Source organism: Neoarius graeffei, chromosome 12, assembly GCF_027579695.1.
Source record: "Neoarius graeffei isolate fNeoGra1 chromosome 12, fNeoGra1.pri, whole genome shotgun sequence".
NCBI classification, from domain to species: Eukaryota; Metazoa; Chordata; class Actinopteri; order Siluriformes; family Ariidae; genus Neoarius; species Neoarius graeffei.
Window position 1 is genome coordinate 19,207,269 of NC_083580.1, and position 16,528 is coordinate 19,223,796.

At 42.6% G+C, this 16,528-nt stretch overlaps 1 protein-coding gene across 2 annotated transcripts in view; it reads right to left on the reverse strand.

The window, feature by feature from the left end:
* Nucleotides 1–1,151: 1,151 nt before the first annotated feature.
* Nucleotides 1,152–16,528, reverse strand: part of rapgef1b (Rap guanine nucleotide exchange factor (GEF) 1b) — a 96,105-nt gene continuing 80,728 nt past the window's right edge. For both annotated transcript variants that reach the window (XM_060935623.1, XM_060935622.1), the window contains exons 20-24: nt 15,327–15,405; nt 14,983–15,084; nt 14,715–14,812; nt 10,414–10,542; nt 1,152–2,193 (exon numbers count right to left, since the gene is read on the reverse strand). In XM_060935623.1, coding sequence (XP_060791606.1) covers nt 2,043–2,193; nt 10,414–10,542; nt 14,715–14,812; nt 14,983–15,084; nt 15,327–15,405 — 559 coding nt within the window. In that variant the 3' untranslated portion in view covers nt 1,152–2,042. The remainder of the gene's footprint in view (nt 2,194–10,413; nt 10,543–14,714; nt 14,813–14,982; nt 15,085–15,326; nt 15,406–16,528) is intronic.

The window sequence follows — 16,528 nt, forward strand, 5'->3', positions numbered from 1 at the left end:
GCAACTTCACGCCCCCTTGCGTTGTGGCGATGAATAACATCACGCACGCCTATTACTCCCCGCTCAATGATAAATTACAACTGTCTGCGAAAAGCTATCTGCGAAAGCCTTGTCGCAAGAGCATGCAGAGGCCCTAGACTTCAGTTCTGATAGTCAGGGGTGAGTGGGTGGGTATTTATTTAAAAGGTAATAAGCCAGTACACTACAGTTAATATTGCCTTAACCTGGGTGGGGTGTAGTGTTTTTGTTTTTTTATTTTTTTCTAATTTGCATATTCATTTGTGTGTCTAGAGATGCTCAAGAACAGCACCCCGCCAATAGTTCTGGCTGCAAACCAATATAAGTTAATCACTTCTATAGCAGTAACTTTCACAAGATCTTGTATGGAGGACACTCAACATAAATGGATTTATAAATGTAATTGTTAAGCTGACGGTTTTTTTTAAGAAATGTTTTTAGCATTTTTGGAAGGAGTCTCCAGGGGCAAGAGCCTTCCAGCCAGAAGACTTTGGGGTTGCCTCATGAACATCAAGAAAGCAATAACGGAGGAATAAAATGCTTCAGGACATGCTGTCATGTTTTATTCCTTACTTACAAAATTGAAAAGTAATTGGGCAACTTCTGTTAAGTGGGACTGTTTGAAACAACCAGACAAATTTAGAAACCTTACTTCAGCTTTTCGGCGGCACGGTGGTGTAGTGGTTAGCGCTGTCGCCTCACAGCAAGAAGGTCCGGGTTCGAGCCCTGTGGCTGGTGAGGGCCTTTCTGTGTGGAGTTTGCATGTTCTCCCCGTGTCTGCGTGGGTTTCCTCCGGGTGCTCCGGTTTCCCCCACAGTCCAAAGACATGCAGGTTAGGTTAACTGGTGACTCTAAATTGACCGTAGGTGTGAATGTGAGTGTGAATGGTTGTCTGTGTCTATGTGTCGGCCCTGTGATGACCTGGTGACTTGTCCAGGGTGTACCCCGCCTTTCGCCCGTAGTCAGCTGGGATAGGCTCTAGCTTGCTTGTGACCCTGTAGAACAGGATAAAGCGGCTAGAGATAATGAGATGAGACTTCAGCTTTTCAAGTTCTGTCTTGGGGGGGGGGGGGGGCAGTGTCTTACCGTCTTCTTTAAATCTGTTGGGACTGAGTGCGCACATGTCTCACACGTACATAGAAATTAGTTTTATTCGGGGGGAAAAAAGCACAATATGTGGTGAGAAAAATGAGTTCGTTCCCAGGTGTCAGTAAACATAAGTGAGACAGACATGCCTGCATGTGCGCGCACGCACAGCTTTTCTTTTGATGGCACTTGCAAGCATTTTTGCGAGTACGCAACCATACATCCACATTTACAGAGATCACAGCATGTTCAGTCCTTGTGTTTTTGCTTGTTTTCTTTTTTTAGTGCATAAATTTAGTTCAAAATAAAGAAACAGATCTCTTATTTATAGGTGAGAATATGCACCTGTACATCATCATATGCTTATCATATACAATACATCACACACAGATGATGCCAAAAAGAGGAGTTAAAAAAAACAACAACACACTTGAAAGGTCACGTAATTTGTTGCCTGGCAACACAAGGAGTTCATGAAGGAGTACCTACTCCACAAACATGGCAATAAGGGGCCCCACACACACATTTTACATGGTTCCCCCCCTTTTAGTTTCCTTTCCACCCTACTTTATATTGAACAGGGAGTCCCAGCAGTGGGAAATTATGGGTAACTCCAACCTTCTGGTGTTAGCCTCTTTAGTGTTCATCGCTGATGTAGATACAGTGACTCTGAACAAGCAAGAGCTCCAGATCGTGCTCTCTCATACACAAGTTGAAATATACAACTTAAGTCTTCCAGTGTGTGTGTATATATATATGCACATGTATTAGTATATTACTCATCTCTTGGAGAATATTGCCTCTGTTCATTAAAGTCTTGCCTGTTTTTCCCCCCCCCTTCTCTTTTCCTCTCTGAAAACTCCAGGTTTCCCATCATTCCCTCTGTGATCTCTTGGAACAGTTTCTAGAGGCATTTTCTCTCGCTTTAGGAACATTCTCTAGGTTTTCTCGTCACGCTCAGTCCGGCGGCGTGTAATGTTGCGTGGTTTGATTTTCAGTGAAAGCTCCCACAGTGCCTCCTCGGCCAAGTGGTCACCGAAGTCGTTGAAGAACGCCACAATGTCGTCGTTCCTCTTCAGCTCGTAGTGTCTGTGCACAGAAAACCGGGAGAACGAACTGCTTATTTCAAACAAATTAATGAACACGTTATTCATCAGCTAATTATTTAAAACAGATTAGTATTCAACTTGTCAGTATCATCAAATCATATAAATATCATGAATACTACAAGCAGAAAGGAAGTGGTTTTAACTTTAAACCATTTCCAAGGGTGTCAAACTCATTTTCACTGACAGCCCCATCACTAAATTTCTAGGTCATCGAGGGCTAAATAATCACTGAACAGTCATTTAAAAAGGGCAACCATGAAATCTGCATGGTAAAATGATTTGTTTGTTCAAGAAGTTTTGAACACTTTCATTTGGAATCAGTAAAACAACTACGAGGCTAATTTCCCACTCATTTCATTTCCAACTTTTTGTTTGATATCTTTTAACATCAAAACTTGAAAATGCATGCAGTCAACGATTACTTTCAATATGTCAACAGGCTATAAATTGCCTGTAATACTACCAGTGTGGCAGTAAAAACTTAATTAGGCTTCAATAGGAACATCTTTAAAATTCAACTTCCATACATTTCCCATTCATTCATTCCCAGTATATTCAAGTATATTCCAGTGTTTGTTTTTAACATGTAACATACAGAAGAATTATTAATATTCATGAAAACAAGTGCAGTCAATAATGTGCAGTCAATAATGTACATTCAGTATAAGAACTTGCCTGCCCTCGCCATTTAAAAAAAATATGTGGCAGGAAAATGTATTTGTGTGTGTGTGTGTGTGAGAGAGATTCAGTGAACAGAGCAAACTCAACAAATTGGCTTCCTCTTAACTTCCCAGAACAAGCAGGCTTTTGTCCACTTTTCCTGAAAGCTTCGATTCCGTCACCTTTCCTTTTCTTTGACATCTTGACAGCAAGAAGCTAGCTCACAATCTTTCGTTAGTCAAAAATGACTAGCTGTTTACTTGGAATAGGCTGTCACCACCTGGTGGATGGATGACGAATTGCGTTTCGTGGTAATGGTTGATGCAAAGATGTGCGGGCTGTTTTGAATCTTTGTGTGGGCCAGATGTGGCCCACGGGCCAGATGTGGCCCACAGGCCATATGTTTGACACCCCTGGTTGAAAGGGAAACTTTGGGATTTTTTTAACCTGGTCCTTATTTTAGAATAGAATAATCTTTATTGTCATTGTACCGGGAGATACAACAAAATTGAGGGTGCTCCCACAGAGCCACCATACACCAGAAAAATAAAATGTACATAAAAGACACAGAATATACAATAAAAAACGTCAGGGAATAAAAAACGTCAGGGAGTTAATTATAGTCTCTCTCAAAATTGAGACATAAAATGTGCAATTAGCAGATTAAAGGCAATAAATATAAGGTGCTTAAACAAGAAGCGGAGGTAGATTTGTTGGTTGTTGGGGTGGAGGTGTTATGTGAGTCCGTTTGTGAGAGAGTGTGTGTGTGTATGTGTCCGTAGTTGTTGGCAGTCCTGATGGCCCATGGGAAGAAGCTGTTTGTCAGTCTGCTGGTATGGGATTTTATTGACCTGAAGCGTCTCCCCGAGGGCAACAGATCAAACAGGGGGTGGGCAGGGTGTGAGGGGTCTCCTGTGATGGCCTTGGTTCTTCTAAGGCAGCAGGATGTGGAGATGTGTTCCAGGGTGGGCAGAGGGCAGCCGATGATTTTTTGGGCGGTGTTTATGACCCTCTGCACCGCCTTCCTATCCACAGCTGTGGACCCTGCGTACCAGACACCCAGACAGTACGTCAGTATGCTCTCCACAGAGGAGTGATAGAAGGCCAGCAGCAGCTTAGTGTCCAGGTTGTTTTTCCTGAGAACACGCAGAAAGTGCAGCCGCTGCTGAGCCTTCTTTACTAGGGCCCTGATGTTAAAAGTCCAGGTGTGGTCAGCGGAGATGTGGGTGCCCAGAAACTTGAAGGTGATGATAGTTTCCACCCGTTCTCCATTTATGAGGAGGGGGGCGTGGTCCTGTCTTTTCTTCCTGAAGTCCATGATGAGTTCTTTTGTCTTTTGGACGTTCAGGGTCAGGTTGTTCTCTGAGCACCAGAGCGACAGTTTCTCTACCTCAGCCCTGTACGATGTCTCGTCCTCACCACAGATAAGTCCAACCACGGTGGTGTCATCCGCATATTTTATAATGTGGTTGGTTGGGTGGGTTGGAGAACAGTCATGGGTGTACAGGGCGTAGAGTAGAGGGCTCAGGACACATCCTTGAGGGGACCCAGTGCTGAGTGTGAGTGTGGAGGAGTGGTGGGGACCGAGTCTTACAGTCTGTGGGTGACTCGTCAGGAAGTTTTTAATCCAGTTGCATATGGGGAGAGGGATCTGTAACTGCATGAGTTTGTTGAAGAGAATGTCCGGGATGATAGTATTAAACGCAGAGCTGTAGTCCACGAAGAGCATCCTCACATAGCTCTTCTTGTTCTCCAGGTGGCTCAGCGCTGTATGGAGTGTCAGGGCGATGGCATCCTCCGTAGACCGATTTGCCCTGTATGCAAACTGGTGAGGGTCGAAGGAGGGAGGGAGGCAGTCTCTGATGTGCTGCGAGACCGATCGCTCTAAACACTTCATGATTACAGACGTCAGGGCTATTGGTCTGTAATCGTTGAGGCTGTCTATGGCAGGTTTTTTGGGGATGGGGATGATGGTGGAGGCCTTCAGACATGTGGGGACGGTGGCATGTGTCAGGGAGAGGTTAAAGATCTTGGTGAGGATCCCTGCCAGTTGACCTGCACATGCTTTAATCACCGCCCCTGGGATACCATCCGGACCAGCAGCTTTCCTGGGGTTCACTGCTCTCAGGTTTTTCCTCACCTCATGCTCCAAGAGAGAAAGAGGTGGGGTGCTGGAATCAGGGGGAGGCAGTGATTGGAGGTTTGTGGTGGTGGTCTCAAACTGGGCAAAGAAGTTGTTCAGCTCCTCTGCCAGTGTGCTGCTGCTGGGGGAGGCGGGAGGGGTTTGGCCTTTGTAATTGGTTAGGGCCTGGATGCCCCTCCACATCTGTCGTGGGTTGTTGTCCTCCAGGTATCCCTCTATTTTCCTCTTGTAGGAGTCCTTGGCCTGTTTGATGCCCCTCCTCAGATCAGCTCTGGCGGTGCTGTAGAGAGCTCTGTCCCCCGTCCTGAAGGCCGAGTTTTGGGCTCTGATCAGGGTCTGGACTTCATTTGTCATCCAGGGCTTCCTGTTTGGGAAGACCCGGATGCGTCTTTCCTCTGTGACGTTTCCTACGCAGCATTTGATGTAAAAGAGGACAGACTCGGTGTATGTGTCCAGGTCCTGATCCTCAAGGATGCTCCACTCTGTGCAGGCAAAGCAGTCCTGCAGTTGGAGGAGAGCATTTCCAGGCCAGACTTTGATGGTCTGAGTGGCTGGTTTAGTTTGCCTTCTGAGGGGGGCGTAGGCTGGGAAGAGGAGCAGAGAGAGGTGGTCTGATTGTCCAATGTGGGGGAGGGGGGGTCGCTCTGTAGGCATGTTTGATATTTGAATAAACATGATCGAGTGTATTTTCTCCCCTAGTTGCACACTTAACGTTTAACACACTTAATTTTCCCATCTTTTTTGGGTCCAAATTTTTACTAGGGACCAAAATGATTGAGTTAGAACAGTGGTTCCCAAAGTGGGGGGCGCAGATGGAATGAATGAATGAATCAATCAATAAATTACACTGCTAGCATAACATGGAGAAGTTTTTGGCGGGGGGCGCGGGGCTCCCACGTAAACGCAAATCAGAGGATGAAGCATCGCCAAATGTGCTTCCAAAGCAAGTTCATTCCAAGGCAAAGACAAGATATGTGTCGTCATATTTTCTTGTCTTTGGCTTCACCTGTACAATGGTGGGTAATGAGGAGAGACCGCAGTGTGTTGTCTGTCTTAAAGTGCTAGCTTGTGACAGCTTGAAGCCGAACAAGCTAAGACGCCACTTGGAGACAAAACATCCAGAGCACAAAGACAAGCCAGTTGAGTTTTTCAGACAAAAACCCGTAAACTGCCATGCTCAACAGTCCCTATTTACTAAAGCTGCATCCGTGCCGGCAAATGCTCAACTCGCCTCATATAAAGTTGCCTACCGAGTGGCACGGTGTAAAAAGCCGCACACAACAGCGGAGGAATTAGTGCTTCCCTGTGCTATGGACATGGTATCAACTATGCTTGATGACACTGCAGCCAGCAAACTAAGGGCTATTCCTCTGTCCAACAACACCATCGGCAGGCGCATTTATGACATGTCAAAGTACATAGAGGAGCAGCTTAATGACAAAGTGCGTGACCGCTGCTTTTCTCTTCAGATGGATGAAGCCACTGACAGTAACAAAGACTGTTTGTTTATTAATTACTTGCGTCAGATTCATAGACGGAGATGACATGAGGGAGGAATTGCTTTTCTGCAAAAAAGTTACTGGCAGAGCCACAGCAGAAGAACTGTTTAAAATCATTGACTCTTACTTGAAAGAGGCCAACCTGAAATGGGAGGACTGTGTGGGGATCTGCACTGATGGGGCGCAGGCTATGGCTGGGAAACGGGCAGGGCTGCAAGCGCTCATCAAGCGCGTCTCCCCCGATGTGCAGTGGACGCACTGCATGATACACCGCGAAGCACTGGCATCTAAACAGCTGAGTCCCGAGCTGAATGATGCAATGACTGACGTTATTGCCACCGTCAACTACATCAAAACACGACCTGTCAAAGCCCGGATTTTTTCGGCACTGTGCGAGGAAATGGGCTCCGACCACACAGCTGTTCTGTTTCACAGCGAGTCCCGATGGCGGTCACGTGGGAAGGTGCTGTCCAGGGTCTTTGAACTGCGAGATGAAATCCGCATCTTTTTGAAGGAAGAGGGCAATGATCTTGCCCACAAATTTTACTGTAACAAGTTCCTCATGAAACTTGCATACCTCAGTGACACGTTTCTGAAACTCAATGAAGTGAATTTGCAGTTGCAGGGCACAAATACACACCTCCCACATCTGGCAGATAAAATCACATCATTCACCAGAAAACTTGAGATGTGGCTGCAGCGAGTGAAGGTTGGAAATGTGGACTCATTTGAGAACCTGAAATCATTCATTGAAGACAACAAACTGCAGAACACAGTGATCCCATGCATGAAAGCACACATCTCTGCCCTTCAGAACCATTTCCAGAAATATTTCCTGATGCAGGATCCCAAAGAATATGACTGGATCCGTGACCCCTTCAGTGCAACACCACCTGCCGACTCCAGCACGTCAGAGGAGGAACAGTTCATTGATGTCACCTCTGATTCAACAATGAGGCTGCAGTTTCAGTCAAAGACACTGGCTGCATTTTGGATTGGAGTGGAGAAAGATTACCCACTGCGAGGTAAGAGAGCCCTGGCCATACTTCTTCCTTTTGCCACATCCTACCTATGTGAGAGAGGTTTTTCTGCTGTGGCCTCAATCAAGACAAAATACAGATCAAAGCTGGACATTGAAAATGAACTCAGAGTGGCAATCTCAAAACTGCAGCCCAGATTTGAGAAGATCTGCAGCATGAAGCAGGCCCACACCAGTCATTGAATAGATGCGAGGATTAAAGGTGTCATTTTTGCACAACAAATCTTTAGGTTTTTGTTTTTTTCTTCTCAGGGAGTTGGTCATATTTTAAAACCCATTTTTGCAGAGAGGCAATGTTTGAAAACTGCACTGATAATGTTGAATATTAAAAAAAGAAACCTGTTACACAGTTAAGGTGCTTGAAAACAGTTATACTTAAAATAATGATATTGCAACCTGTAGTTTATGGCAGTTTACTTTTATTTGTTCAAAAAAGGTTGAGGTTTGTATTAATAAACTGCAATGGAGTCTGAAAACAAAATGTGTATGTGTGTCCTGTTTATCTTTTTTTTTTCTCTTTTTGTCTGGGGCGGGGGGGCGCAAAAATTTTCTTATCTACCAAAGGGGGGCCCAGCAGAGAAAGTTTGGGAACCACTGAGTTAGAACACTATAACCGGCAACTGCAAAACAGCTATACAACATAATTCTTTGGGGCAAACATCTGGGTCAAAGTAAACCACTTGTTTTTGCCACCGACAGGCTCATAATGAGCCTCACAAGTGTCTGACAACATGGAAGGGATCCCTACAGAGATACACCTGTATCTGTTTACCTCAATAACTATAAAGAAACTGTAGACAATGTTCCTACAGTCATTGTTTTACCTTTCTCTTCTTTGATGCAGCACTCCATTCATTGCCTGCAGTCGATTATTGCATGGGGGCTGTTTTCAGATGTTTATAAAAGGGATTCTTTCCATGTTGTCAGGCGCTCATTCATATTGTCATAATCAGCTAAATAATGAGATATTACTTTGGAATTAAGACAACTTCACAAATTCTGCATGACTTCTTTTGTAAACCTCAGAAGACAGCCCCTGTGCGATAATCAACGCATACAATACAAGCAATGATACCTGGAAGCATCTCTATCCTCTGTAGCATCATAATCATGTCTGCTTCTGTTGGGGTTTTTTTCACCTCTCTGGCCCTCACCATCTCGAGATCAGTCCCCTCGTGTCACCCAGACATCTGGGGGTGAGTCGCAGAAAAAAGAAAGGAACCTCACAATCGGTTCGCAATCTTTATTCGCAAGTTCCCCCCATTGGTGACACGAAAGGACAGTCTTGAGATTAATTATTATGGGTAATTATTATGGGTTTAACTCAAAGCGCGCTCTTCCTGTGACAGCTCATTCACGAGGATAAACTTTTCCCGTGGCTCTTCCACGAGGATAACCAATCTTCCCGTGCCTCTACACGAGGATAACTAAAAAAATCTTCCCGTAAACCAGTTACGAGGATAACCAAACAATCTTCCCGTGACAGCTCATTCACGAGGATAAACAATCTTCCCGTAAACCAGTTACGAGGATAACCAAAAAAAAAAATCTTATAACTGGGTTTTTCTGATACTACCAACCAGGCGGAAGTCCCCCCCAACTAATCAATTAAAAGAGACCCCTTACCTGATTGGAAGTATCCCCGTACGGGCCACCAAATTGTTAGGGGTTTTTTCACCTCTCTAGCCCTCACCATCTCGAGATCAGTCCCCTCGTGTCACCCAGACGTCTGGGGGTGAGTCGCAGAAAAAAGAAAGGAACCCCACAATCGGTTCGCAATCTTTATTCGCAAGCCTGCTCCAACATCTGGCGCACAGGGGCTTTAAGGTTTCCAGGACCAAGTTGCAATATTGCATGGACACTAAGTATTTGGGTTTTGAACTTTCACAAGCTAAGCTGTCATAAGCTGTCATCTGATCAGGTACGGGTGATTCTAGACACAAAACGCCCTGCAACTAACCATGCACTGATGTCTTTTCTGAGTCTTATCAGTTACTGCAGACAATGGATCCCTGACTGCTCTTTATATGACAAGATTCTCCGTTCTGCAATCTCTCATCACGATCCACTGCAACACCCTTTGACCTGGACTGACGCTATGGTGGACGCTTATCACTCCCTCAAAAGCGCTCTTTGTTCCGACCCTGGGTTTACCTGACTACTCAAAGCCCTTCCATCTCTATGCCTGTGAACACCAAGGCACAGCTGTTGGCCCGGGAGCATGGGGGGGGGGGGGGGGAATGCGTCCTTGTGCGGGTTTTTTTTATCCAAAACCCTAACAATTTCTTTGCTCAGTCAGTGCTGTTTTAGATAACACATTTATATCTGGTGTTTTCACATTGCTCACTTCTAAACCAACAGGGTGGTGAACTTAGTGTGTGCACTGTGTATCAATTAGATATGAGCTAGCAGATTTTCAGATGCCCTCTGCTTTGAAAGTGACTGGACATCATTTTGGATTTTATGAATTAGAACCACAAAAAGAGCTGGGTGAAAAGAAGCAGGCCGTGTGCAATCTCGGACATATCAGATAATAATATGAACATGTGAAATCCCATTGCACATTTGCAGCTGGGATGGCGTTTTAATTTATGCTTTGAAAGTAATTTTAAAAATTCAGCATGTACAGAATAGAGATGGATTGAATGGCTTTGAGCATTGTTTTATAATCACATCCTGGTGCCCTGAATTAAAAATCACAACCCACCCTTACTCATTATTCACTGTTTGTAACTAACTTGTTAACTGTACAAACTGGAAATGTAACTTGGCCGTTTCAATTTCATTAGTGCCCTAGTGGAATGTACATTTAGTGAGCAATACACATGTAGGGGAAGGAGGTGACAGAAGGCCACTCACACTTGCTGGAAGCGCCTCATGCTGTCCAGGATGTTGAACTGCTGCCAGCGCTTGGAGAAGTTCACTTTCGCATCAATCAGATCTGGATTTCCCAGATGTACAAAGGTCAGGTCCTGCAGGATCAACCCGCTGAGAGAGAGAGAGAGAGAGAGATCCATGTTTATTTCACTGTAAAAAAAAACCTGAAGAGTTAATATATACAGATAATGTTCATTTCCATGAACTGCTATTATGGTGAATATTATAAAATGGGGCAGCACGGTGGTGTAGTGGTTAGCGCTGTTGCCTCACAGCAAGAAGGTCCGGGTTCGAGCCCCGTGGCCGACGAGGGCCTTTCTATGCGGAGTTTGCATGTTCTCCCCGTGTCCACGTGGGTTTCCTCCGGGTGCTCCGGTTTCCCCCACAGTCCAAAGACATGCAGGTTAGGTTAACTGGTGACTCTAAATTGACCATAGGTGTGAATGGTTGTCTGTGTCTATGTGTCAGCCCTGTGATGACCTGGCGACTTGTCCAGAGTGTACCCCGCCTTTTGCCTGTAGTCAGCTGGGATAGGCTCCAGCTCGCCTGCAACCCTGTAGAACAGGATAAAGCAGCTAGAGATAATGAGATGGGATTATAAAATGTCTCCTGTCAAATATAGTCATGGATAAACTAATATACACATGCAACTTCAAATCCTACAAAATTGTTTTTAAATCACAGATTTACAATATAGAAACGGGGGATGGAAGGCACACTTCACATCCTCATATACTGAGTATTTTACAAGTGCTATATTACAGGTGCCATGAGAAAATCTCTTCAATCACCTCCTCATAAACAGAGGATATTACATGGTTGGGCAAAGATATGAAGTGTAGCTTTGAGTGGTGAATGTATTCACGAGTGGTCAGCACGAATGAGTGAAAATATTTTCAACATGAGAAGATAAACTTCATATGTTCACACACCATGTAATGTTCTTTATATTATCTGGACACATCCACAAAAAAATATGCAAGTTAAAAGAATTTTAATTTTGAACCAGTTCGCCATTTTGACAACACACATCTAGTCAGCGGGAAAACACTGGGAGTGACGTCATCCGAATGAAATATTGGGAATTATTATACATACGGGCCACTTTTTCAATGGAATAAAAACGTAGTCTATTCCTTTCGAGTGGGTTTATTGATGGCATGCAATATTATCATATCTCTTATCCTCCATGTATTACACTACTCTCCCCAATGGAGAATGAGCATGCAATATTGTTTTAATATTGGACGTTGTCAAAACAACACAATGTCACACATCGGAGCTCGTGCGAAGATCCAGTGACAACTTTTCTGCTGTGCATGTGCACAATCATTTCTTTGTCGGCCGGGAGAGAGAGAACATGGGGCTAATCCAGTGCTAGGTTTAAACACTAAATAAATAAACTGACACTAAAGATGCGCTGAACACCCGAAAAGCTACCAAAACTTCATTATATATTCTTCACGTGTATTTGCAGGAGAAAAACAGACCAACGGACATTGAAAAACTGGAAAAGAGACACGTCGGAGATGTAAAACTTCCGCACTAGTGGGTGACTCGGACAGTTCGTACATAAACATGGCGGCAACATTTGCTTCATTCAAAGCGGAAGATTTAAAGAGAGAATAGAATGCCTTTATTGTCACTGCACAAATGTACAACGAAATTTAGTTCATCATAGGAGAGCAAAGCTGCTGTGTACAAGTGTGACGCCACTCTTGGGTACTTCAGCCCAAGGCCGTCCCATGTTAACCTAACTGCATGTCTTTGGATTGTGGGGGAAACCGGAGCACCCGGAGGAAACTCGCGCAGACACGGAGAGAACATGCAAACTCCACACAGAAAGGCCCTCGTCGGCCACTGGGCTCAAACCCAGAATCTTCTTGCTGTGAGGCGACAGTGCTAACCACTACACCACCATGCCGCCCTGAACATCTGAAAGGCTACAAAAACTTCACTGGATATTCTTCATGCATATTTACAAGAGAAAAACAGACCAATGGACATCGAAAAGCTGGAAAAGACAGCAATAGTGGAAATTTTGTCAAAGTTCTACTTGGAGGTGAGGAAAAGTGACGGAGACTTTTACAAGAGGACGTCACTCGTGGACTTCACTCAGCAAAGCCCTTTTGTTTTGAACAACTGCAATGTAACAATTAACTCTGACCAAAAGTAACTTTGAACTTGAACTATCAACCTGTATATAGCTTGTATACAAGTTGGGTTGTTGTTCAGGCTTTTTGGACTTGTACCATTTTTATTGTTAGAACCTTGACTTTGTACAGTACATTGGATTGACAAAACATTGAATCACAGTCGATCAGAATCAGCATTCAGTATTGGTAAGGTACTCCCCTGTTCTTAACTTTTTTCGTGGTATATCAGATATATTCCATTCAGCTAGTATGATATTGAACTCGTCTTCGACTCGTTCAGTATCATGCTAGCTGAATGGAATACGTCTGAGATACCACTCAATGCCAGCCAATATCTCGATGGAATAAAAACATGCATTCTTTTCCCGTCTAGTGGGTTTCATTCATTTGGTTTGATAGTAGGGCTGGGCGATATGAGAAAAAATTATATCACGATATATTTTTTCAAAATTTTCGATAACGATATATATCACGATATAAATCAAATCACCATTTTTGTATTTTCTTTAATTTTCTGCTCAAAATATGAACATTACAAATTAGTAGTTCCTTCCTAATTAAAAAAATAGCTTAACAAGCCTTCAAGTTTCACAGAACCAAAACAAACTGGATGCACATTCTTTTGTTCAAATGAATAAACTGAAACTGAAAAATAAAAACTATATACCATTGTTAATCATTTGTGCAAATTCTAGCAGCTTTCAAATAAACATAAAAGACATATTGACGTGTAAACCTTATGCTGCAAGGAGAAAAAAAGTGCAATCCTGTACGTCAGTGTGTTTAAGGTTTTGTGTAACACTTTGTTGTATGTCCGATTTTAAATATCCAAAATACCTCCACACAACCGAAGATCTCTGGCCCTTCTTTTCAACGATGTCCTCCAGGGCAGTGCTCTGACTTTCCTGTTCAGAACTCCGGTCAGTCGGCTTCTCGCTCATTTTTATAATCGCTTTGTTTCACGCTTTGTTGGAGAAATGCCGCGCGCCTGCAAACTTCACCACAGCTATGCTGTGCGTTGCTGCTACACGTGTGTGTGTTTGTGTGTGCACGCAACCTAACTTGACGTGGCTCTCTTCCAACTGATTGGTTACATGCGGTACTGTTTAGTTATGATTGGCTATTCGCGTGTCTGTCAAAACTTCGGATGAAGTAATTTTATTGAAGGCGTAGGCTTATCGTAGGCATATCGTACGTGTCTAATTTCTAATCGTAGAGATTTTATATCGTGAATAACATCGTAATCGTAAAATCGCCCAGCCCTATTTGATAGCATGCAATATTGTTAGCATATCGCTTATCCTATGTGTATTACCTCACTCTATCCAATGGAGAATGAGTGTTGAATATGGTTTATGATATTGCATGGTTGTAAAGACAACATGACGTCAGACGTCAAAGGCGTAAAACTTCTGTGCTAGCGAGTGACTGACAATTTGTAAACAAACATGGACACCAGGTTTGCTTTGTTAACTATGGAAGATTTTGAGAGAATTTTGAAAGAGAAAGATGTGTTGAACACCCAAAAGGAATGTGTATGTATAATAATAATAATAATAATAATATTGGCTGGCTTTTTTCATGGTATTTCAGATATATTCCATTCAGCTAGCATGCTACTGAACTCATCTTTGACTCATTCAAGATCATGCTAGCTGAATGGAATATATCTGATATGCCACAAAAAAAAGCCAGCCAATATTATTTAAATGTCACTCAGATCCGCGATGTATTTCGTATGAAAAATGCAAGTTTTTCATCACGAGAAGATAAACTTCATATCTTCAAGCCAACATGCGATTTTTTTTTTAAAATATAAACACATTCGCAAACAAAAAGTATTCAGATTTCTCAAAACAATTCATCAATTTCCTCATGAGTGACAGAGATTTTTGTCACGGTTTTGGTTCTCCGTGTCCCGGATGTAGCTCGTATGAAAAATACGAGTGGTGTATTTCCCAGTAAAACACTCACGTCCATATAACATAATAATAAAAGCCTCGGTCGCTTGTTCACGCTCTCATTTTGCCAACAGCATCAGAATTTACACCCAGCACAGCATAAAAAAAAAAAAAAAATCTATTTTCCAATCATCCAGCTGTGGGATCGTAACACACACAGACTTACAGGTAAGGGATGCAGGGAGGCTCCACCTCAGCCAGTGCCGCTCTATAAGCCCGAAAAGAGGATGAACTGTCAATCAAGGTGCAGTACTCCTCCAATCCCTGAGTGAAATAGAGAAAAAGAGAAAGTCATGTTCATTAATTTATTGTCATGCAATTTAAATACACAACTGTATTTAATTAGCTGGTTCCTCCAGCTACTTACTTTGGTATTACATTTGATATTTATAATAAAAGTACCACTATTGTTATTAGAAGTTGTTATAACTGACTTCAGATGTCTGCTTCTGCCACTCAAGCCTTCTGATTGGCGCAGAGTCCAAAGCTGACAGGATGGCCAAGTACGAGTTAAAGTTGTTCAGCTTCCTCAAATGCTGAAAACAGCGTACCAAATATAAATAAAGAGCTACACAGAACATAAAACACGTATACAAAAATGTACACATTTTTTTGAAATCGGCAAATTATTTATGCCAGTCTCTCAACTGAAAAGTTTGATTAGAAAGTGTCTACGTGTATTTTAATATGTACAGAGAGATTTCATTTTGTGTTACAAAGAAAGGCAGGCTGATGTGCTTTAAAGTAGTCTGAGAATATTAGATTTTTCTTTGGTTACCTTCATGATCTTGATGAATTTGAGCAGAAGTTTCTCTCTGTCCTGAGCTTTCTCCTGCTGGATGATTATCGAGCGCACCCTGTTGGAGTCAGAAGCTAGAAGTTAACCACTACTTAAACAGACAAACATTTTATAACAGCATTAAAAATTAAATATGGACAATTCATGTAGTAAAGCATGCAACTGAACAAATGAGAAGCATTAGAACGAGCAATCGTGGTGTAACTCCTATGATTCTATCCAGCTTCACTGGATATGAGCAATCGTGCACTCTGATTGGGGACTCTACTACTAGGCTATCAGCTCATATACCGTGAGTAGAGAAAAACAAAATGGCGGCACATGTTGCTGAACCAACCAAGGACGAAATAAAAACTCTATTTGAAAACAAAACCCCAAAAATTGTTAAAATATTTAAAAGAAACAGAAATAGCTGAAAGAATATAGCTGCCCCCCCCAATAGCTCCTGTTCCACACTCCAGCCCAGTCGGCGGTGGTTTGCCAACTGCTAAAAAACCCTAAAAGAAGAAGAAAACCCCAAAAATTACAAAGCAACAAAATATAGAATAAAAGTATTTGATGATGATAAGGCATCTTTTTTTTATTTTTAAAGAATTATTATAGCATTTTTCACAAATTGCTACTGTCATTTCGCCGGTTTATTTACATTCTAAGTGGAAATTATTTTGTTGGACGTTTTGTATAAAGTTTTTATTTATCGAATTTGCAAATAATAAAAATAAAAATGCTCCGTTTCTCAAAATCCAGTGAATGTGGATAGAATGAAACAGTTATTCCACTCAATCTTGTCGTACATGGCTTATAGCCGACGAGGCGCGCATCAGCTCATGGATGACTCAATTTCGTGGAATAACTTAATTATACAGAGCACTGTTGTGTATGAGAGAGAGGCTGGTTGTTAATTGAGTAGCAGGAACTAACTTGTTGCATGGAGATTCCACAACATTAAATGTAACTTAAAACAAATATAGTTTGAAACAAAGTATGACGTGAAACTTTTTAATAAATTAAAAAATTGCAAAATTACTGTGATATAAGAGAAATAAAACATGTTGGGACATGCTGCTTTGGGAAAATAACTCCCTTCAGGGTGATTACAGTAACTCCACTTTGCACTGGGCTGCATCCCACCACCCCATCATTAATTACTGTATGTCTCGATGTGTTTTGTTCCTTATTTT